This window comes from Polypterus senegalus, chromosome 15 (genome assembly GCF_016835505.1).
Source record: "Polypterus senegalus isolate Bchr_013 chromosome 15, ASM1683550v1, whole genome shotgun sequence".
Taxonomy (NCBI): Eukaryota; Metazoa; Chordata; class Cladistia; order Polypteriformes; family Polypteridae; genus Polypterus; species Polypterus senegalus.
Window position 1 is genome coordinate 123988051 of NC_053168.1, and position 23363 is coordinate 124011413.

General features: G+C 41.7%; 1 protein-coding gene across 2 annotated transcripts in view; it reads left to right on the forward strand.

Annotated features, from left to right (window-relative positions):
• LOC120515381 (pleckstrin homology domain-containing family G member 4B-like) overlaps positions 1–23363 on the forward strand; it is a 169032-nt gene that overhangs the window by 130362 nt on the left and 15307 nt on the right. For both annotated transcript variants that reach the window (XM_039736316.1, XM_039736317.1), the window contains exons 15-21: positions 1782–2034; positions 4033–4122; positions 7027–7251; positions 9823–9993; positions 12865–13042; positions 14051–14167; positions 19625–19894. In XM_039736316.1, coding sequence (XP_039592250.1) covers positions 1782–2034; positions 4033–4122; positions 7027–7251; positions 9823–9993; positions 12865–13042; positions 14051–14167; positions 19625–19894 — 1304 coding nt within the window. The remainder of the gene's footprint in view (positions 1–1781; positions 2035–4032; positions 4123–7026; positions 7252–9822; positions 9994–12864; positions 13043–14050; positions 14168–19624; positions 19895–23363) is intronic.

Consider the following 23363-nt stretch of genomic DNA (forward strand, 5'->3'; position numbering starts at 1 on the left):
TCATGTTGTTGATGCCAAATTCTGATCCTACCATCCGAATATTTCAGCAGAAATCGAGACTCATCAGACAAGGCAACATTTTTCCAATCTTCTATCATCCAATAGAAGAGTCTGTGTGAATTGTAGCCACCGTTGTCTGTTCTTAGCTGACAGGAGTGGTACCCGGTGTGGTCTCCTACTGCTGTAGCCCACCTGCTTCAAGGTTTGACGTGTTGTGTGTTCAGAGATGCTCTTCTGCAAACCTCGGTTGTAACGAGTGGTCATTTGAGATCCTGTTGCCTTTCTATCAGCTCAAACTTGTCCGGCCATTCTCCTCTGACCTCTGGCATCAACAAAGTATTGTCACCCAGAGAACTGCCACTCACTGGATATTTTCCATTTTTCAGATCATTCTTTGTAAACCCTAGAGATGTTTGCATGTGAAAATCTGAGTAGATCAGCAGTTTGTGAAATACTCAGACCAGCCTGACTGGCACCAACAACCACACAACGTTCAAAGTCACTTCAATCACCTTTCTTCCTCATTCTGATGCTCGTTTTGATCTTCTTGACAATGTTCACAGGCCTAAATACATTGAGTTGCTGCCATGTGATTGGCCGATTAGATATTTGCATTAACAAGCAGTTGTACCTAATAAAGTGGCCGGTGAGTGTACTTTCTCCCGTGGCTCTGTATTGTTTATTCGATGAAGGTTGCTATACATCTCGAGCGCGTCATCGACAACATGACTATATAAAGGTGCCCGATCATCTGAGAAATCAGATATCTTGGGAAAAACCTTTAGTGATCATTCGTATTGATATTTTCTGGTTTCAAATTCTTTATCTTTTCTTTAAATTTATTTAATGTCTGCTCAGTTTTTCTCTGGTTACTTGCCCCCTTTTGGCTATGAAATCCACTGCCATATCCCAATTTTGATGTCTGATTCACGTCTTAAGCTTTATCTCTTTATTTTATGTCTTCACGGTTCTGACCTTTGGCGTGTTATTTTGACTTTGTGATTTCTCCCAATTATCTTCTTATTTAAAATTACTTACTACACAGCACAGGCAGTACAATGAGCTGGGTCCTCATCCAGGACGTTGGCACCAGTCTTGTGCCAAACCCCTCCAGGATATACGGTACCTTAAATTTGAGTTAATTAAGCAAATTCAGAAAACCGATGAACGTGTTCATAAAATAAATGGATTTTTCAAACCAATATTTTTTCTTCCATCAGATAAAAAATATACATCAGAACGGGTAACCCACCTGAAGCTAAGCATGTCTAGGTCCGGCCAGTACTTGGATAGGAGAACATCTAGGAAAAGCTTGGGTTGCTGCTGGAGGAGGTGTTGGTGAGGACATCAGGGGGCACCTACTTTGCGTATCCCAGAGCCCCAGTGCAATGAGGGGGACACTGTGTTGTAAAAATGGCGCCCTCCTTCAGATGAGATGCAAAATGGAGGTGCTCACTCTCTGTGATCCTAAAAGATCCCTGGGCATCCTTTGAAAAGAGTAGGGAGTATCCCGATGTCCTGGATAAACTGCCCACCACAGCCCAGTCATTCTGGCCCCCTAATCACCACCTGTCTCTTATTGGCTATCCCTCTCACCACCTAATAGTGTGATGTGTGGTCAGCATACTGACACAAAATGGCCGCCATTGCATCATCTGGGTGAATGCTGCATGTTAGTGGTGGTTGAAGTGACTCCCCACGCATTGAGTAGTGAGAAAAGCACTATATAAATGTAAAGAATTATCATCAATATTATAACTGTTACTTGTCAACCTCCACAGCAACAGGCTTCACCACATCATGGATGAAATGATCATGACAGAGAGAGAATACGTCAGGTCTCTGGGTTACATCATTGAAAATTACTACCCAGAGATGGAGAGAATGGACCTGCCCCAGGACCTGAGAGGGAAGCGAAACATCATATTTGGCAATCTGGAAAAGCTCTATGATTTCCACAGCCAGTATTTCCTTCAGGAACTGGAGCAATCTGCTGAATGTCCACTGCTCGCCAGCAGCTGCTTTCTCAGACATGTAAGTTCAGTGTGGCATATTCGGGGAACAGGGGATAATATGTTAATATGTTGAATGGCACTATCATGGTATTGGTAGGTGTTAGTTAGAAAAGACAGTTGAATAAAACACGGGCGGCATGGTGGCGCAGTAGTAGCAATGTTGCCTCGCAGTAAGGAGACCTGGGTTCGCTTCCCGGGCCCTCCCTGTGTGGAGTTTGCATGTTCTCTCCATGTCTGTGTGGGTTTCCTCCCACAGTCCAAAGACATGCAGGTTAGGTGCATTGGCGATTTTAAATTGTCCCTAGTGTGTGCTTGGTGTGTGTGCCCTGCGGTGGGCTGGCACTCTGCCCGGGGTTTGTTCCTGCCTTGCGCCCTGTGCTGGCTGGGATTGGCTCCAGCAGATCCCCGTGACCCTGTAGTTAGGATAGAGCGGGTTGAATGGTAAATGGTAAATGGCCTGTATTTGATATAGCGCCTACTAGAGTTCAAGAACCCCCCTAGGCGCTTCACAACACAACAGTCATTCACCCATTCACACACATTGGATTGGTTGGATAATGACTGACTGACTTAGACATGCATCATCTCTTCAGAGTGCTCTAGCATTCTGAATTGGACTAGTTACTACACAACTTTCTGTATCTGCCTTTGATGGTGACAAATATGACATGCAGGCACCACAATGTCACCTAAACAAGTGAATAAGAATTTTACTAAGTAGTTTGGTAGACGGTAAAACTTTAGGGACTTTCAAAACTCGACTTGATGCAATTTTGGAAAAATTAAGTGGATACGACTGGCGAGCTTTGTTGGGCTGAATGGCCTGTTCTCGTCTAACTTTAATTCAAGGTCAGGTCAGGTTGGGTGGCATGAACTGGTGCAGCGCGTTGCCACACCCACCAGACGACAAAACCGCTCGAAATCCACATTGGCAACCTACCAGTCAGACACGTAGTCCAGTCCCAGCCTCTGGAACTGACCCTCTATCCACCGCAGCCAGGTGTTATGTAGGCGTCCCCTTGGCCTGGTCCTGTCGCTTGGGTCCTCAACAATGTGGATCCTATGAGCCGGATCACCCTTGGGGAATCGTGGCACATGGCCATAGTGTCGTAACTGACGCTTCCTCACAGTGCAGATAATGTGCCTCATTCTGGACTCCATGAACATTCGCTTGTTTGCATTAATTCATAGGGTTTAACAAAAATAGAAAAGACAGATATTTGGAATACATGGTCTTCCCATTTCCAGAGGCTCAAAAGTATTTGGACAAAGTAGCATAACCATCAATGTAACAATCAATTTGGTTGAAAATCCTGCCTGAAGTCTGGAACGCATGGCCATCTCCAAGTGCTGGGTGCTGGAGCTGACTATATGTTACACAAAGGCAATACAAATCAGTCTGATTTCAACCATGACATTCAAGTCCAAAGACAAGCAGATAGCACCAGTACAATCGTACAGTGAGAGCAAGAAGAAGAGACAATGGACCCATGTATTCATGAAAACTGGCACCATGGCAAAAAGTCAGTTGGCTGCCAGATCACCTCATTATGAACTGCTACACCACTTAGTGCAAACTGCTATGTCAAATCTAATTCAGCAAATATCTTTCCTTAATCTGATAAAGCTTTAATCCAAGCAGATGGCAGAAGCATTACACCGGTGGTCCTCGCAGTGTCACTGGCAGGACACCACAGATCAGCATAAACTTAAATGGCATTTAATAATTTTGTTTGTGTCTGCCACAGAACACAGAACAAATAATTTGGTGCCATCGGAGGGCCCACTCACATGTAGAAATGGGTCTTGCGGGCCACAAGCACAGCCCTGTCCCCAATCTCACTACAGTCACACTGGAAGGATGTGCCACCGTTAACCTAATGTCAGTTTCGGGGTGGTTTGTATATTATTGGAAGCCATTTATTTTATAGCTAATTAATTAATAGGGAGAAATACAAAAATGTCCCATTCTTCTTCTTCTTACTCTTTGTTTTATTACATTTTATTTTTTTTAAAGGAGGAGCAATTTGGGATGTACGCTTTGTATAGCAAGAACAAACCTCAGTCTGATGCTCTTCTTGCCAGTCACGTCAATGGATTCTTCCGGGTGAGTGCAGCTTGAGAAGATTATCTGGCTACACATGATTCTGTTATCTTCTGCTGCATCATCCTTCTCTCTTTCCTAATTTCTTCTTTTATTCATTTTGTAAATCAAAAACCTTCACACTACCCTGGAATAATTGACTTTTCAAATAGCTTTCAACACCTTTTTGCTAGGTAGTTAAAATGGCATGGTGGCAGGTTCAATGATTCACGGAAGGACATGGATTGTATGACCTGTAGGGGGCATAAGAGCAAAACAAACTTCTGGCACAACCTCACAGACAAAAGTCCGGGGGTCAAATATATGACTTATTGTACTTGTACCTTTAAACACAGGCTCCTTGTAGACAATATGATACAATAAATTAGGGATTCCATTACTCGGTCCTGGGGACCCCCTGTGGCTGCAGGATTTTTTTTCCAGCCAGCTTCTGTTTTTAATTGGACTCCTGGGCTAATTAAGTGAACTGTTATTTCCCAGATTCTGTTTTTTGGGAACAATACGGAAATTAGAAAACTAAGTTTGGTAAAAAGAAATAAATAAATATATAAAAAAATATATATATATATATATATATATATATATATATACACGCGGGGAAGTCAAAAAGTAAAGGGACATTTGAACATTTGAGAAAAGGGGCATTTATTCTAATGATAGAAATGTGAAACATACCTTATTTTTCTACATAACCTCCCTGGACTTCAATGCACTTTTCCCAACGTTTCACAAGTTTTTTGATTCCGTTGGAAAAAAAGTTTTTCGGTTGCATCTGCAACCAATTTTGCACCGCATCAATGACTTCTTCAACACTTGCAAATCTTCTTCCACTTAGCGCTTCCTTTAATGGTCCAAACATTCTTCGTCACATAAAGAAGTTCTTACCTGTTTGAAGCGCTCTATCCATTCGTAGATCTTGCTTTACAATAAACAGTTGTCACCATACTGTGCTTGCATGCAACGAATAATGTCCGCGAATCACTGCCCTCATTTCCTCCTTGGTGCAGATCGACAATGGAGCTGTCATGTTTAACGGTCTGCTACACTCCAACGAATAACGCGGGAATAAGAGTTACACGTTGTACAGAAGTGTTGGCGACTACACTCATTCAGCGCTGGATACGAGCAGTGTTACCAAACTCTGAAAAGAGAAATTAAAAAAATCCCTTTACTTTTGACTTCCCCTTGTATATATATATATATATATATATATATATATATATATATATATATATATATATATATATATATATATATATTTCAAGTATATTAAAATGCACTAAGCAGCTATATGGGAATAATGCATTTTTTTTTCATCTTCATTTTCATCCTCGTTTTTCGGGCATTCTAATTGTTTAATTAATCCATTATATACTAATTAGTGGGTCTGATGCTAAAGTAGTTGCAGCCTTTCATTATTCAGTGTTGTTTGCCAGCATATCTGCTCTGCTTTTTTGTAATTATCATTAATAAGACACAATGAAGGGAGCAAATTACAAAGAGAAAGGGCAACATATAATGAAATTAACAAAAGAGAGTTAAGCATTTAGATCTATAGTAAAAATAGAAATATTTGTAAATGTCTTATAAATGTTAAAATCATGCCTCTGTTCTTTCTTCATGAAGAATAAGAGAAGAGAAAACAAATACCAGCTAATTAATTGAAATAATTGTTATCACTGATTATGATTCTGGTTGAAGCAAAAACCTGCGGCCACAGTTGGCCCCAGGACCGACTTTGAGAACCCTGGGCTTAGCACATTTTAATATAATATATAACCAAACTTATTTTTCTAATTTCTATATTTTTCCCAAAACACAGAATCTTGGAAATAACAGTTTGCTTAATTAGCCCAGGAGTCCAATTAAAACATAGAAGTTGGTAGGAACAAAAACTCGCAGCCACAGTGGGTCCCCAGGACCAAGTGTGGGAATCCCTGAAATAAATTCTTCTCTTCTCCCTCTTTCTTCTTCTTGTTCTTGTTCTTCACCACCTCCTCACCTTCCTCCACTCCTCCCAGGTGAGCGTCACCCATGCTACGCACCCGACTCCAACTTCAACTATTTGTTGGAGTCAGAGCTGGAGGTGGCAGGGTTAAACATGTTAAGATGTGCATTGGGTGTGATGAGGATGGACAGGATTAGAAATGAGGATATCAGAGGGTCAGCTCAAGTTGGACGGTTGGGAGACAAAGTCAGAGAGGCGTGATTGCGTTGGTTTGAAAATTTTCAGAGGAGAGATGCTGGGTATATTGGGAGAAGGATGCTAAGGAAAGAGCTGCCAAGGAAGAGGTAGAGAGGAAGGCCTAAGAGAAGGTTTATGGATGTGGTGAGAGAGGACATGCAGGTGATGGGTGTAACAGAGTAAGATGACGAGGAAAGGAAGATACGGAAGAAGATGATCCACTGTGGCAACCCCTAACAGGAGATGCTGTAAGAAGTGGAAGAGGAAGTGAAAACATGAGTCACCTCCTTTCTGTATGCTGTTTCATTTCCATTAGTAATCAGTCCAATGATGATGGTGGTGTAATCAGCGAACTTAATGATTTTTACTGGTTATATTAAGACAATAAATGTGACAATATAACAACACATAGGGGTGGTTAATTTTGCATTAGGGAATGTGAAACAAGGAACAACATCTGTACAAATTGACATCATATTAACAAACAGTAGTCAGTGATGATAGGAGATATACACAGGCCAAGAACGAAGAGGAATCCTGAACAGATGAATAATTAGATAAGAGCCAATGATAAAGGGGGCAAACGTGAGGGTAACATTGTGACTAAACTCAGTTGTTTCCACATTTTTATAAAAACGAAACTGTGAGCTTCTCTTCTATTTCCTTTGTCTAAAACACTTGGTTTGAGTAACACATAGTTGTTTTTTTATTGATTATAACAGAACAAACAACTGGAGCTCGGTGACAAGATGGACTTGGCCTCTTATCTCCTGAAACCGATTCAGCGGATGAGCAAATATGCCCTGTTACTCAAGGACATGATTAAAGAGTGCAGCAAGTCACAGGAGCAGGAACTGGACGACCTCCGTGCAGCTGAAGAGATGGTGAAGTTCCAGCTACGCCACGGCAATGACCTCCTAGCCATGGATGCTATACGTGGATGTGATGTGAGAGCTTTTTTCTTCTTTTACAACAGTGAACGCTGCAATGTGATTAATAATTAATATTTAGTGTGCTGCGTCGTGCTGCCACATCCGACAGACGAATTATAATGCAGAGACTAGGAGATGAATATAAGTCAGAGCCAAAGCCATCTTCCAAAACTAGAGGATCCGTCTCATCTGTCATCTAAATCCAAAAAAGAGAAACTAAAATACAAAGTCATTAAATTCAGTAAATCCTCGCTATCCGTGGTATTCCAATTCCTTCGATTTCACTAATCTGCTGTTATATAAGTGTAACCCATTTTGTGACACCCGTGGTAGAATTGCAGATCTTCGTGGAGAAGGTCCTCGCAGTGGTGGGGACAGAATTCAGTGGTGTGTATTCACAGACATGCCCAGCAGAAAAATAAATTCCAAGAATCCTTTCGTTTAGCAGTGCAGCGTGTGAGATTGACCAATAATGGGTCTGTGATTCCCTTAGATACTTGGGGCTGCATGGGTGCTTCACTCAGTGGATCGATGTGTGTCTACCTGGTACTAAGAAGTGTGGGTATGCTGTTGAACTCCATTCATGATGGGGATCAGAGCTTAAGTGAATGGGAAATACCCAATAAGTTCGAGCCATAAGCATGTACTGATTAAGACCCTGCCCTTTGGACATACCACCCAACACTACTACCGATTGGATGGTGTGAAGGACAGCCAGAAGGCCCTCAACCTGGAAGCATACAGGGAGACAACTTCCACAGGCCTTTGTTTCTCCAAGACGCTAGATGGCAGCCAACCCAGGCTGGGATCCCTGCATGGATTCCCAGAACGTTCCAGTTTGTCTTTGTGAAACCAGCAATTGCCAGAACAGCGTAGACATATATGATAAAATAAAATCTCTTTATACTCTTGGAAGACATCATTCCATTTATTTTGACCAGAATGCCACAGTCTTATCTGAAATGGGCCACCAGACCAAGGAGATGTTTCACATGTGGTTACATACCAGCGTCACTGTACTTCTATGCAACTCTACTTCTAATTTAATGGCATCTTTGTTAACCAAATATTTCAAATTTCAAATTTCCAAATACTTTGTGCCATTTGTTGTCACTCCATGACTTGTGGCCTTCTATGTAGTGCAAATTAGAAGATTAGAACCATCTGGACAAGAACAGGCCATTCAGCCCAACAAACTTGTCATTCCTGTCCACTTAATTCTTCCAAAATAACATCAAGTTGAGTTTTCATGGTCCCTAAACTCCTACTGTCTACCACACTACTTGGTAGCTTATTCCAAGTGTCTATCGTTCTTTGTGTAAAGAAAAACTTCCTAATGTTTATGCGAAATTTACCCTTAACAAGTTTCCAACTGTGTCCCCGTGTTCTTGGTGAACTCATTTTAAAGTCATTTACATGCATTTTTATTACTCTTTAATTTAATATTGTTTTTTGTATCAGTATGCTGCTGCTGGATTATGTGAATTTCCCCTTGGGATTAATAAAGTATCTATCTATCTATCTATCTATCTATCTATCTATCTATCTATCTATCTATCTATCTATCTATCTATCATATAGTGCCTTTCACATCTATCTATCTATCTATCTATCTATCTATCTATCTATCTATCTATCTATCTATCTATCTATCATATAGTGCCTTTCACATCTATCTATCTATCTATCTATCTATCTATCTATCTATCTATCTATCTATCTATCTATCTATCTATCTATCTATCTAAAGTCGCAGTCTCGATCCCCTGGACTAATTTCCTTCATAATGTTAAACACTTCAGTCAGGTCTCCTCTTAATCTTCTTTTGCTTAAACTGTAAAGGCTCAGCTCTTTTAATCTTTCCTCAGAAGTCATCCCCTGTAGCCCTGGAGTCAGCCTCATCCCTCTTCTCTGGACTTTTTATAGCACTGCTGTGTCCAATTTGGTAGTCCGGAGACCAAAACTGCACACAGTACTCCAGATGAGGCCTCACCAGTGTGTTATAAAGGCTGAGCAGAACCTCCTTGGACTTGTACTGCACATATCAAGGCGCTATATAACCTCACATTCTGTTAGCCTTCTAAATGGCTTCAATAAACGAGAAAGCTAATGCTTGAGCAACTCACTATTTTTATGTCTGCTGTCCTTCCATCATACGAGTGCCACAGGCTAAGAAAGGCGAACAGATGGAAAGGACCAGGAGCTACAGGCAGGTCTATGGAATTGTTCGGGGTGGATCTGTGCACATAGCTGGCACCACCATCTCCAAAAATTGAGCTTTAGTCAGGGTAATCTTAGCAGCATCATAGGCCCCCAGGGTAAAGTAGTGCACTGGGGACCCTGTTGTGATAGCCAAACAGAAACATACATAGGCATCAGAAATATCGTGGGCCCCTATGCTTCTGGGATCTCTAGCCAGTGCCCATTGTGCCCATACATTAAGACAGCCCTGGGCCTTCAGTTAAAAAAATTTCAAAAGACAAACAATTTGTACTAAATGTTATAACAAAGAAACACATTCAATACACATTTGATAATGCCATATAATGCATGGATTTTAAAGAGTGGAAAAAATGATAATTTCAGGTTAACTTGAAGGAGCAAGGACAGCTGCGCTGCCAAGATGAATTTATTGTCTGGTGTGGAAGGAAGAAATATCTGAGACACGTGTTCCTGTTCGAGGATCTCATTCTGTTCAGCAAAACGAAAAAGATAGACGGAGGATACGACATCTACATTTATAAGCAGTCTTTCAAGGTAGGAAAAGTGCATTTGTTCATTTCCAGTTATGGAAATAATTGTTTCTTTCCTTTGTCAACTATTGCTTGTTCAGTCATCAAATGACTTTTAATATAAGTTGCATTCTTCATGGCGTGCAACAGTGTCAGGCACTTTTATGAATCATACAAAAATTAAAGCAACAAGTTATCAATCGTACAAGAATATGACTTAAATTAACACTGGGAAATGTGAGCACCCAGATGGCAGTTGTTCATTCAAGCTTCCACAGGGCACACCCTAGGGACAATTTAGGATCGCCAATGCACCTAACCTGCATGTCTTTGGACTGTGGGAGGAAACCCACGCAGACACGGGGAGAATCTGCAGACTGGGAAGTGAACCCGGGTCTCCTAACTGTGAGGCAGCAGCGCTACCCACTGCGCCACCGTGCTGCCCCTGCTTTCAAGCTCAGGTTTTAAAATTTTTTTAATTTTAATTATCTCTCTATTATAATAAGAGAGAAAAGAAGTAATTTTCTCAGAGAGACACTTTCATGTCCCGTGAGATGAGACTTTTTATCCTGGGATGAGACGTGACTTTTTCAGCGAGATACTTTCACATCCTGCAAGACAAGACTTTGAGCCGAGAGATTTAACCACACTCGGGTACGGAAATAAAAGACAAAGAGTAGATGACAAAGTGGAAAGTTGGAAAGAGTTCAAAAACGTTGGCGTGATACACATACAGAGAAGGTCAGAGATAATGGAAGTACAAAAATTCGAAAGTCTCAAAAAAATGATGATAAAGATCGCATTAGTGTAAATGAAAGCGGAAATTATTACTCGGTGAAATAATGGAACAGCGAAAAAGAGAAAACTTTAAGTCGGAGACTTGTAGATCGTCCAATTCATGTTGCCATCAGAGAAAAGTAGTGTTTCTTCCCAGTGAAGAGGCGTATCTGTGAGAATTAAAAGATTGGTTGTTTGGTGAAAGTGAAATCCCGCGAGAGAAAATTTCAAGCCCTGCAAGACAAGACTTTATGCAGATTTGGAGAAGTCCTGCCCACATCTAAAATATTTACAACCACACACACTGTTCAGTCATTTCTCATTCATGCGAATGCTATTGTCAGACACAGTTCGTGTAGAGAGAAAGAAACGATATTCACTCACGGGCAGTTATACGTTGCGTTGGCACGATGTAATTCCAAACACAGAAACAAAATTCAATGCGACATTGATGAAAAGGTAAAAGCAAAAAGAGATCGAATATATGGACATAGGTGATATGACAGAAATATGTAGATGTTGTTTGGCTTTAAACTTTAAGTCGGATTGCAACAGCCAAAACCGGAACATCTGCGGCTGTCTTAAGCTACAGCTCAGATATCCCAAGTCCTGCGAATGGGACAGCCGTGCTGAAGAGTCTCATTACATCAAAAAGATCTGGATGGGCAGGCACATGAACCACTTGTCCAACCAACAAAGATATTTTTGCCTCCTTTTCATTCAAAACAAGGACTGGGAAAAGGTTTGTGAAAGCGATGAACAAGCAATGTGGAGGATTTCAGTATCAAGATTAAAGAAAGGGGGCGGCATGGTGGCACAGTGGGTAGCGCTGCTGCCTCCTCGCAGCTAGGAGACCCGGGTTTACTTTCTGGGTCCTCCCTGCGTGGAGTTTGCATGTTCTCCGCGTGTCTATGTGGGTTTCCTCCCACAGTTCAAAGACATGCAGGTTAGGTGCATCGGCGATCCTAAATTGTCCCAAGTGTGTGCTTGGTGTGTGGGTGTGTGTGCCCTGAGGTGGGCTGGCGCTCTGCCCGGGGATTAATTCCTACCTTGCGCCCTGTGTTGGCTGGGATTGGCTCTGTGTTGGGATATAGCGGGTTGAACAATGACTGACTGACTGACTGACTGTTTCTAGAACTTGACCGGCAGCCCACCTGAGGTAAACTGAATTGACTGAACATCATTTAACTCTTTTAGGGCTAATGTCAACTTTTGTCAACAGCAGGGCTCAAGGTTGGATGTTGACTTTAGTTAACATCCAGGGGTAGAGGGTAATAATCAGATGTAGACGTCGACAAAACTCGCCATCACGTTACGGTAGACCACCTTTGCTAGGAGGACTGTTAGACTCATTGACTTGACATCGAATCCCTGTGTGTGTGTGTGTGTGTGTATGAGGAGCGTAGAGTGAACAACATCTAGAATGGCATTGATGTCGAACAAAAAAGCAAAGCGATTGTGCAAAGCAAAATACTCTTTGGGCATTATTAATTTTTTTTTTGCTTTATGCATATTATTGCTATGTCAGACGGACTTATCAAACTCCGATTTTGATGCAAGTGATGTGGAAATCAAAAACGAAAGGCAGGTAGCTGTTTCCTTTCTGGGAAGTGCCTTTCAGAATATAAATGGTTAGACAAACAGGTATGTAGTAAGTATGTAAGCCGTGTTACAGATGATCTTAGAAAGCTAATGTTTAATGTTAGTTAGTTTTGGGGAACAATATTCAGACCTGGGAGAAAAATGAAAAAATAATTAGCCCTGAAAGAGTTAAACAGGCACATGTGTATCTGTGTATAGAAGGTCCCACAATTTATACTTATGTCAGCAATGAAGTCCAAGTAACTCTCAGTAGACTGCGGCAATCAACTTCCTCGCAGTTAGGAGACCCCGGTTCACTTTCTGGGTCCTCCCTGCGTGGAGTTTGTATGTTCTCCCCGTGTCTGCGTGGGTTTCCTCTGGGTGCTCCGGTTTCCTCCCACAGTCCAAAGACATGCAGGTTAGGTGCATTGGCGATTCTAAATTGTCCCTAGTGTGTGCTGGGTGTATGTGTGTGTGTGCCTTCCTGGGGTGCACTCACAGAATTGAATATTTGTTTGTTTTTTTTGTTTTTTTTCAGACAGCAGAAATTGGCATGACCGAGAACGTTGGTGATAGCGGACTGCGCTTTGAGATCTGGTTTCGCAGGAGGAAATCCCAAGACACCTTTATCCTGCAGGCCAGTTCCGGAGAAGCGAAAGCTGCATGGACAACGATAATTGGGAAAATTTTGTGGAGGCAAGCCCTACGTAACCGAGGTGCAGTACAAAATCATAATTGCTGTTTTCTTCTTTTTGTAGTATGCACCTTAGCGTAGGGGTGGCATGGCAGCTGCATTTTATATACTTTATATACTTAGGAGTAAAAGACCCACCAGCGTGCAACTTCTAAATCTGCAAATTCTGTTGGCATGAAGTGTCTATTGTTTTGTCAGTGCCAGGAGATATGGGCACATGTAATCATTTTTAATGCACTTTATATTTCTTCAAGAGCGTGATCTTACTTCATTTTGAAATGTTAATATTATTATTGCTGACCAGAAAGCAGGAGACAGAGCTGGAGGTGGCAGAGTTAAAGATGATAAGATTTGCATTGGGGGTGACGAGGATGGACAGGATTAGAAATGAGGACATTAGAGGGTCAGCTCAAGTTGGACAGTTGGGAGACAAAGTCAGAGAGACGAGATTGCGTTGGTTTGGATATGTGCAGAGGAGATATGAGGGGTATATTGGGAGAAGGATGCTAAGGATAGAGCTGCCAGGGAAGAGGAGGGCCTAAGAGGAGGTTTATGGATGTGGTGAGAGAGGACATGCAGGTGATGGGTGTGACAGAACAACATGAAGAGGAAAGTGAGATACGAAAGAAGATGATCCTCTGTGGCAACCCCTAACGGGAGCAGCTGAAAGAAGAAGAAGAAGAAATGTGCATTATTTAGAATTTGGTGATGCTTGTTACTTTCTCGTATACAAAGTATAGGGAAAGTATTGTAATCATCCAAATATTCAATTTAGACTGAGCTATTGACTACATCATGAAAGGCGCAGGTATGTATGCTGTGTGTTTGCCACCCAAGAGAAGGTTTATGGATGTGGTGAGAGAGGACATGCAGGTGATGGGGGTAACAGAGCGAGATGATGAGGACAGGAAGATATGGAAGAAGATGATCTACTGTGGCAACCCCTAACGGGAGCAGCCGAAAGAAGAGTAAGATTGTATTTAACTCTAATTACTTCCCCTTTATTAATGTTGTTGTATTTTCATCATAGAACTTCGAATGCAAGAAATGGTTTCAATGGGAATAGGCAATAAACCTTTTATGGATATTAAACCAAGTGAAGCAGCCATCAGTGACAGAGCTATTGACTACATCATGAAAGGCACAGGTATGTATGCTGTGTGTTCGCCACCCACCAGAGGAGGGAGGGTGGGACCCCCTCCATGAATCAAGTGCAATCGTTTGAGTGTGGGTGGGGTGGTTCCCCTTGGTCAATCGAGCGTGATTGTCAAAATGGAGAGGGGGCAGGAGAGGTTGCTTGTTGGGGTGGGGAGGAGTTGGTTTGTCAGAGCGTTAGATGAATCGAGTGTGATTGTCAGTTTCTTTTGCTCTTTAGTGAATTGAGCACAATTATCAGGGACGGGCTGGGGAGGTAACAGGATCAGCCACAATCAGTTGTCAATCGAGCATTATTGGGACTAGCAAAAATGACTATATCCATTTTAAAAAATTGTTGGGTTTAGGGAATTAAAGTCTGTCTACTCTATCTATCTATCTATCTATCTATCTATCTATCTATCTATCTATCTATCTATCTATCTATCTATCTATCTATCTATCTATCTATCTATCTATCTATCTATCTATCTATCTATCTATCTATCTATCTATCTATCTATCTATCTATCTATCTATCTATCTATCTATCTATCTATCTATCTATCTATCTATCTATCTATCTACCATGCCTATCATTATGTGTTTATCTACTAGGCGTCCACCATGGCTTCTCCCGCATAGTAATTCCTGCAAGCGAACTATGATTCATAGTGTGATGATAGAAGTCACAAAATCAAACGCAATGTTTAAGCAAATCTCTCTATTATAATAAAAAAAAAATCCTTGAACTAGAGGAGACTTTTTATCCTGCAATGAGATGTGACTTTTTCAGAAAGGTACTTTCACGTCCCACAAGATGAGACTTTGTGCCTAGAGATTTAACCACACCCTGGGCTGGAAATAAAAGACATAGAGTAGATGGCAAGGTAGAACATTGTAAAGAATTCAAAAACGCTGGCATGATACACATGCAGAGCAGGTTGGAGATAATGAAAGTATGAAAATTTGAAAGACTCAAAAAAATATAGTAAAGATCGCATTAGTGCAAACAAATGGAAATTATTACTTGGTGAAATAATGAAACAGCAAAAAGAGATTGAATATATTGTTTGGATGTAAACTTTAAGTCAGAGACTTGTAGATCATCTAATTCATGTTGCCATCAGGGAAAAATAGAGTTACTTCCCAATGAAGAGACGTATCCATGAGAATTAAAAGATTTATTGTTTGGTGAATGTGAAATCCACATACATGAGCAGCAGAGATGCGAATTGGCTGGCGTAGCGCAGGCCAGGGGTAGTTATAGAAAATAAAATCCCGATCTAAATTCACTATGTAGTTCTGAGGCTGGCTTGTTAGTGAGTAGGGACCCTTCCTCCCCTCGGTCTTCTTCATCTCTCTTGGATTTGCGCAAGTTAATCACTACCGTAAGCAAACTATGATACTTAGTGCGATTAGAGAAGTTGCCAAATCAACAGAAATATTCAAGCAAATTATAGAGAAAAATCTGATCTTAATCCGTTAAGTAGTTCTCTCGTGAAAAGAGGACAGACATCTATCTGTCAGCCTGCCTGCCTGCCTGTCTATGTAATAAAGCAGAGCATGACATTTTTCTTGTCTAAGCCATATTAGCATAGATTTATGTGGTTTTGTAGTAATAAACATCTCAGAGGAGTGAGCGGTCCCTTCATTTGAAGACAGATTACATATTTCTTTGTTGAAAGTGAGCAATTTTGGATAACTGGAAACCACAGGTGAGAAATTGCAATGTATTCTTGGTGCGTAATAGGAAACACAGTTTTCATTCCCACCTGTGTGCTCTCCCTAAAAAAAGTCTGAACATGTAATCAGAGACACAAAATAACCTCGATAGAAAGCGAACACTTCAAGGTGAAATGAACATCTACTCAGAATTGAATTTGCAACTCTCATAAAGAGCATTTTCATAAAGTACTCCAGCCTACTCTTTTAAACTTTTTTTTTTGTTAGTTTCATTATGTACTGTTCAGTGATAATTTTTAATGCCATGTCTTGTTATAGCTCTTTTTATACTAAAACACTCCACAGACTACTTTAATTATTGATAAATAAGAAGCTTTTTACATTGAGAGTCTTTTCACAAAGCATTTTACACAGCAGTAATGATTCAAACTATCTTTTATAAGGCACTTTTTCTTTTTTAAACAAAGAATTACAAGTCAAGGAACATTGAGTCTTCCATACAGTGGCATTTTCACACAGAGAATTTTTCAAATCACTAAGCAATAGAACTATAGTATACCAAATATAGTGCTATTATGCTGAAAGGTTTTATAAATCAGCATAAAAACATAAGAATAACCAAAATGTGCATCACCTGTAATGTACTGTGTCTGTAAAAAGTATCCATTCCACATTTTATGGTTTGAATCTCAGTGGATTTAACTGGCTTTTTTTTCACACTGATCAACAGTAAAAATAGGAATCTAAATCAACACCAAATAATTGATCACTTGTGTATTGACTCCCTTCAAGTCCGTATTTAGTAGACGCATTGGTCAGCCATTACGGCCTTGATTTCAGGTCTGTCTCTTTCTATCTGCTTTGTTGTTTTTAAGCTACTCTTGCATAGCTTTGGCTTTAGGCTTGGACTCACTATCTTACTACAATGGACGTTCAAAAAGTTTCCACACTTTTTTTAACTCTATTTATTCAAAAAATTAAATGACATCATTTTTCTACATAGTCACCTCCATTTGCGATGCAATTTTCCCAGCGTCGTACCAACTTTTTAATGCCCAATTACTACTCCTCCCACTTTCACCATTTCCAACGAAATTATATAAAGTGTGTAAACGTTTTGAACGTCCCTTGTATAAAAACAAGCTATCTTTTCGAGATGATAAAGACTGCACCAGGTTTTCTTTAAGGTTTCCCCATATTTTATTGCATTCGTTTTTCCCTCACAAGTCTTCCTGGTCCTGCTGCAGAGAAGCATCCCCAGAGCCCGATGTTGCCACCAGCATATTTCATGGTCGGGATGGTGTGCTTTTGATAAAGTGCAGTGTAGGGTTTATACCAAATGTAGTCTTGTAGGAGAATGTGGGAGAATATGCATCTGGTGTCAACCCATTAAAAAGTGTGTAGTGAATGGGTGGCAAAATGCTGTGCTGTAAAGGCTACACACACAGGGCATCTTCCTAAAACTCCCAACCCTGGTTTATGATTAGGCTTTGGTGATTATGGGTTTGTTCTTTAAGGTTTGGACTCATTTCTGGTTTGACAAACATTTCATCTCCTGGTCCGTTTCTCATTTTTGGGTAGAATATTTATAATGTACTGTGAAAGATGCCTGGAGCACGGACAAAGACGGACTCAGAATGTCCCAAACACACATGTTTATTTTACTTTCCAGTCCTCAGCACAACACAATGCAATGCACAAACCCCACAGTGCTCACATTCTTTTTCTATTCCTCTTTCTTCTGCTGCCTCCACTTCTTCTTCACAAACTCTTTCCTATGCCTCCCAACTCCGGCTCCCTGAATGGAGTGAGGCGGCCCCTTTTATAATGCACCCGGATGTGCTCCCTGATGATCATCCTGCAACACTTCCTGGTGTGGCAGAAGTGCTGCAGTCCACGGCTCCGGAACCATCTAGGTGCCCATTGGTGGTGGCCACAGGTCCCCACAAGTTTGAGCTTCCTAGCTCTGTTCCCATGGCCCCCATGCAATCCAGGGCGGCTGCTGTCTTGCGTCCCAGGGAAGATACTACCCCTCTCTTGGTCCTTCCCTTCTCCAGGTGCCCCGGTGGAGCAAGGTCCCCGGTCATCTATCACAGTACATTACTCACTTTTGACATGAGTAACATATTACATTCTGTTGGTCAAACTTTTGCTTCCAATATGCAGAAGACCATCTTGTCCATGTTGCCTGAAGCAGAGTTAAAGATGTAGAGGAGCTCAAAGGTCAGCCCAGACTCCTAAATTGGGGTCTTTCTTTTTCAGTCTTGAGCAAGTCAATCAGTGTGTACTTCAAGTGTAAGAATAGTGTGCGTGTGTGTGTCTATTACAGATGTTTCAATGTTTATCGTTCTTTAGGACTGCTATCAGCATAAAATGTATTTTATAAAATTGGGATTATTGAATATCTCTTATCAAATATGCATTATTTAGAATTTGGTGATGCTTATTACTTTCTCATATGCAAAGTATGGGGTTAGTATTGCACTCGTCCAAAAATTCGATATTGAGATTTTGATGAACGTTTTAGACACCCCAAGTCTGAAAATACAATTTTTGGAATTATGTCTATGTGTGTGTGTGTGTGTGTGTGTGTGTGTATATATGAATACTTGAGTACGCTTTCAGTTGGGTCAACCAAATTTTGGATACAAGTATTAGGTACAAAATCTAGATATCTATTGTGGGGAAACAGCCTGGATACAGACAGGCAGACACCGATGGTTTCAAACCACACACACGTTTATTGTACATGACACCAACTATTTACAATATCGCACACAACCCAGTGCCCCTGCACCAAGCACCCTTAAGTCCAGTCCTCTCTCAATGCCTCTCTTTCTGACCGACTCCACTCCTCTCCTCCGAGCTCTGTCCTCTTCCACCCGACTCCAGCTGATGAATGGAGCGAGGGGGCCCCTTTCATGTTCACCCGGACATGTTCCAGGTGCCTCCCGATGAACCTCCGCCAGCACTTCCTGGTGTGGCAGAAGTGCCGGCTGAGCACCCAGAAGCACTCCGGGTATCCCTGGTAATCCTTCTGCCAGCACCTCTGGGTGCGTCCAGGGCTTTTCAGGCATCCGGGCGCACCATGGCAGTGACCACGGGTCCCTATAAGGTTGAACTTCCATGCTCTGTTCCCGCGATCCCCATACCAACCATGCCCCCTTGTGGTCCGGAGGAGGTGTAATCCCTCTTCTGGTCCTTCCTGGCGTCCCGGCTGGGTACTGCCCCCAGCCGCTCGCCACACTATCAGCTTTTGAGCTACTTGCGCTGACTGGAAGTGTACTTTTTTATTCATGCAGCCGGAGAGTTTGATTTATTCAACTTTACTTTTATTGTAATTGTTCAATATATTATTAATTTGATCTGTTGTTAATGGTTCTTTAATGTACATAATATAAAAATAGAATCATTGTCTTGCGGGTTACTCCTCAAATATCCATCCCCATATCTGAGTATACAAGAAAGGCGAGAGGAGACCAATCCCAATTTTTTATATTATTAGTCAGAAAATGAAAAAAAAAGTGAGTTGAAGAATGTTGTGTAGAACTATAAGGTTAATTTAAATTTTGAGTGTAGTTTTATATTTTAACTTGGATGCCCCTCAAACGCCATCATTTTATAAGTTACTCCTAACTGGAATCTGTAACGTTAATCAGTTCTTTAAGATGGCATTCCCGTATGAAGAGTCAGAAGTCACATGACTTACTGTAGGTAATATTATGTTATTTTTTTTTCTCCCCAGTCCATGTCTCACCCACCAACCTTTTTCTTTTTCTTTCAGAATCCAGATCAAGAGCTTCCATCGCCGTGTCTTCCTTTGACCACTCCACTCCATTCAAAAGGCCGCATTCGACCATCTCCAACAGCAGCACCTCGTCTTCCAGCAGCCAGTCTTCTTCTTCCATTCTGGGATCTTTAAATTTACATTTGTATCACACGCCCTCGTACGCGGCCTCGAACTGCACAAGTTATCCACACTGGTCTTATGACATCGGGACGTGCATTGAGGAGGATGAGCTGGAACAGGAGACAGGAAGCCAGCCTTCCATGAGTGAGTGAGCGTTAGTTTTTAATGTGAATTAATACTCCGCTATAGAGCAGAGTTGATCCGGAGTGGCTTGTGTAACCTCACCAGCATTTGAAATTACAGATCTAGGAAAGGATCTTACTTTCAAGCGAGTGGCCAATTCTTGTAAAACAGAATCAGTCTGTGCAGGTGGAGCACGGTAAGTATTGGAAAAGGGAGACACAAAGTAGATTTGTCTTGAAAGCGTTATATTGTGGTAGAGCCTCTCAAACAATACTGGGGTTTCATTTATAAAATTTTGCATGCATTCAAGTGTGAAAGTATGCGTAGACCAAAAAGCACAATAATGCTTACGCCCAAAAAATTGATAAAATATGCACATTTGTACTCAGTTGAACCTTTACAAATCACAATCATCTTTAAATGTTCGATCGTGCGCCTCAAACCCCACATGCTTACCGTGAAAGCATGAACTTTACATACTTTAGCGTGAAAGTATGCGTAGACCAATAAGCACAATAATGCTCACGCCCAATAAATGTATAAAATATGCGCATTTATACTCAGTTGAACCTTTACCTTTCATCTTTAAATGTCCGTTCGTGCTCCTCGAACCCCACATACTTACCGCCCTCAAACAACCATACATGGGCCATGCTAATCAACTTTTGTTTGTATTCTGTCACAATGGTGCAGACCTTCATTGGCTGGTAGAGCAGCCTCCCACCATCGAGACGGCGCCACCTGTATTTTTGGAGGTCTATGGCGGGCTGTACAAATGAGCGTGCCAAGGGCACACTTGGTATTGTAGTTGCTGTCCTCAGTGCTCAGGGGGTTGGGAACAAGGCATAAGGTGTGTCCCCACTATCTTCTGACACATGTAATGACATGATAACCGTTACAATGAACAGTACAGGCCATATGAAATACTGAGGGTTTCAGCCAGTTACCTTACCAACAAGGCAGCCATCATACAGCGCCATTTGAAAGTCATCTTCCAACATTACTGTTATATATTTTTAACTTTCTGAATACGTCTAAATACAACCAATCCCACAGGGTGATCAACAGCAGGAAAACTTTATTTAATGAAACTGAACCAACCACAAACCCTATTATCTTTCTCACACACTGGTCTCTCTATCACTCATTCTATACACACTGTTTGCTCTACACTCCAAACCTCGTAATTTATATTACACATGCTCACATAACCATGCCCTTTACCAAATAAGAAATAACAGAATACCCCTTGATATTTTACAAATCAAGATGAATACATAATAATTACTTAGCCTCAGAATAATTGAATCACGGGTTGATAACTGATTCGGCCATTAACCTTACCCACAAACCAGCCATCCTACCGCGCCATCAACAAGTTGTGCTACTAGCCTCAGAATAATTGAATCACTGGTTGACCCACAACATTTGTCGGCCTCATCTTGGCATCAATGATGACTTGTGCATTAATGGAAAGTCCCTCCTTGTGGTTAACAAAAGCAGCTTCATTCTCACTAAGTGCCCTTGTTGCAATAAGAGTGCTGTCAATTACCCCGTTGACGTTAGGAAAACCAGGCATTGCTGGAAGCTGCCTTTTTATTTTGGCCTGTACATCCACACCATATGGAAACTGAATATAGCACCTTATCAGCTGGTTTATTTCATGATGAAGTTGAAGTATGGCTGAGATATTCCTGACCTGTCCGCCAATTCCTTCTCATAGTTTCTTATTGCTAAAAACCCAGTCTTTGTTAAGACCTGAATATGAAAAGGTAGTGTATGATTACAAATGCCGGAAGCAAGAATGGCTCTTGAAAGCCTAAATCAGCTGTGAAAGGATTCAGACAACACAGGAAAAAGTTTGGGGGCAGTTGCCCATATACTTGAAGTATGGCTGCTGTCACACACGTGCGCATGGGAGGCAGCTAAAGGGCTTGAGTGAAGGCAGTTCGGAGGCATGCCGGGGTGTGGCAGAGTGCACTGACTCTTTTTCTCCCTTGCCTGTAGACCATCCCCGGGGGATTTCACCTGGCTCTCCTGACATCACTTCCGGGACTGAGCCAATGGAAGTCGGCCACACCAGCTCCAGTCCCTCTGATGTCACGTCCGGCTATGAACCAATGGTGGAAGACCACATGCCGGATCCATATGACCTCACTTCCTGTCTCCCCCTTTAAAACCTGCCCCTTTTCCTTTGTTTCCTCAGTCTTGTTCTGGACTCAGTTGAATGCACTTCAGTGCTGATTATTTGATAAAACGACCTTTTGCAGCCAGGATACCACATTATACGGGTGGCTGCCCCAACTCTTTATCTGTCCGTGTCTCGTTCTTGTGACACTGCCTAAGATGAAGGTTTGGTTCATATTAAACTGGTCTTAACAGATCTCAGTCCAAATAAACGAACCAACAGACTGGCAAACATGGCAGTTTTAAAGTCAAGCAGGGAAGTGACGTCATCGGGGCAGGAACTGGAAGTGATGTCCACTGGGCCTGAAACTGGAAGTGACGTCCACAGGGGGGCCCGGAACCAGAAGTGATGTCATCGGGTCCGAAAACGGAATCCAGGCGAAATTTCCCGTGTTCGGTCGGCCAATGAAAAAGAGAATGGATCAGTGCATTCTGGGTGTAGTGGTGGCTCTGAGGCTAGGGATCTACGCTGGTATCCCAAAGGTTGCCAGTTCAAATCCCCGTCACTGCCAAAAGAGATCCTACTCAGCTGGGCCCTTGAGTAAGGCCCTTAAACTTCAATTGCTCCAGGGGCTCTGACCCCAAGGGGTATGCGAAAACTAACAAATTCCTAATACAAGAAATTGCATAAGGCGAAATAAAGAACCAAACTCTGCCATCCCCAGGTCTGGCATATAAGTACCTTTATTTGAGCCCTTTAGCTGCCTCCCATGCACACGTGTGTGACACAGCTCATAAGACAGTCACCATAATCAGCAAAAAAATCCTGCAGGTCCCTAAAGGCTTGTTCCCTTACTGCGTGACCATTTATTTACTCTTCTAACAGCAGAAGAAAGCAAACCAAGTTATGTCAAACCATTAGGCTACGAATGAGCTGTAGGGCATGAGATTTAGAGCTCTCTCTACGTTGAGACTGAATCACGCCTCATTCATGTTTTGACTGCAATGGTTTCCAGTTTTGAGAAGTGACAACAGTTAGCCTACATAAACTGCGGAAAACCCGAGTAAATAAATTGTGTCAATGCCGATACTCAGCATTTGCCTAAAACAAACTGGAGTTTGTACATCATATTCATCACTTTGGAACTTTAATATGATTGTCATGTCGATACACGTTATAACAAGAGATATGAATTATTATGCATGTGAGTCGTCATTTAGCAGGTTTGTCTGCATGTCCCAACTTGATCAAGAGTGTCACCATTTCCAACTTCCTCCCAAATGTCGCATATGGAAGACTCAGTGTTGCCATAAATATGCACACATTCTCCCAACTAATGTTATCTAGGCCTCTTTTTGTCTG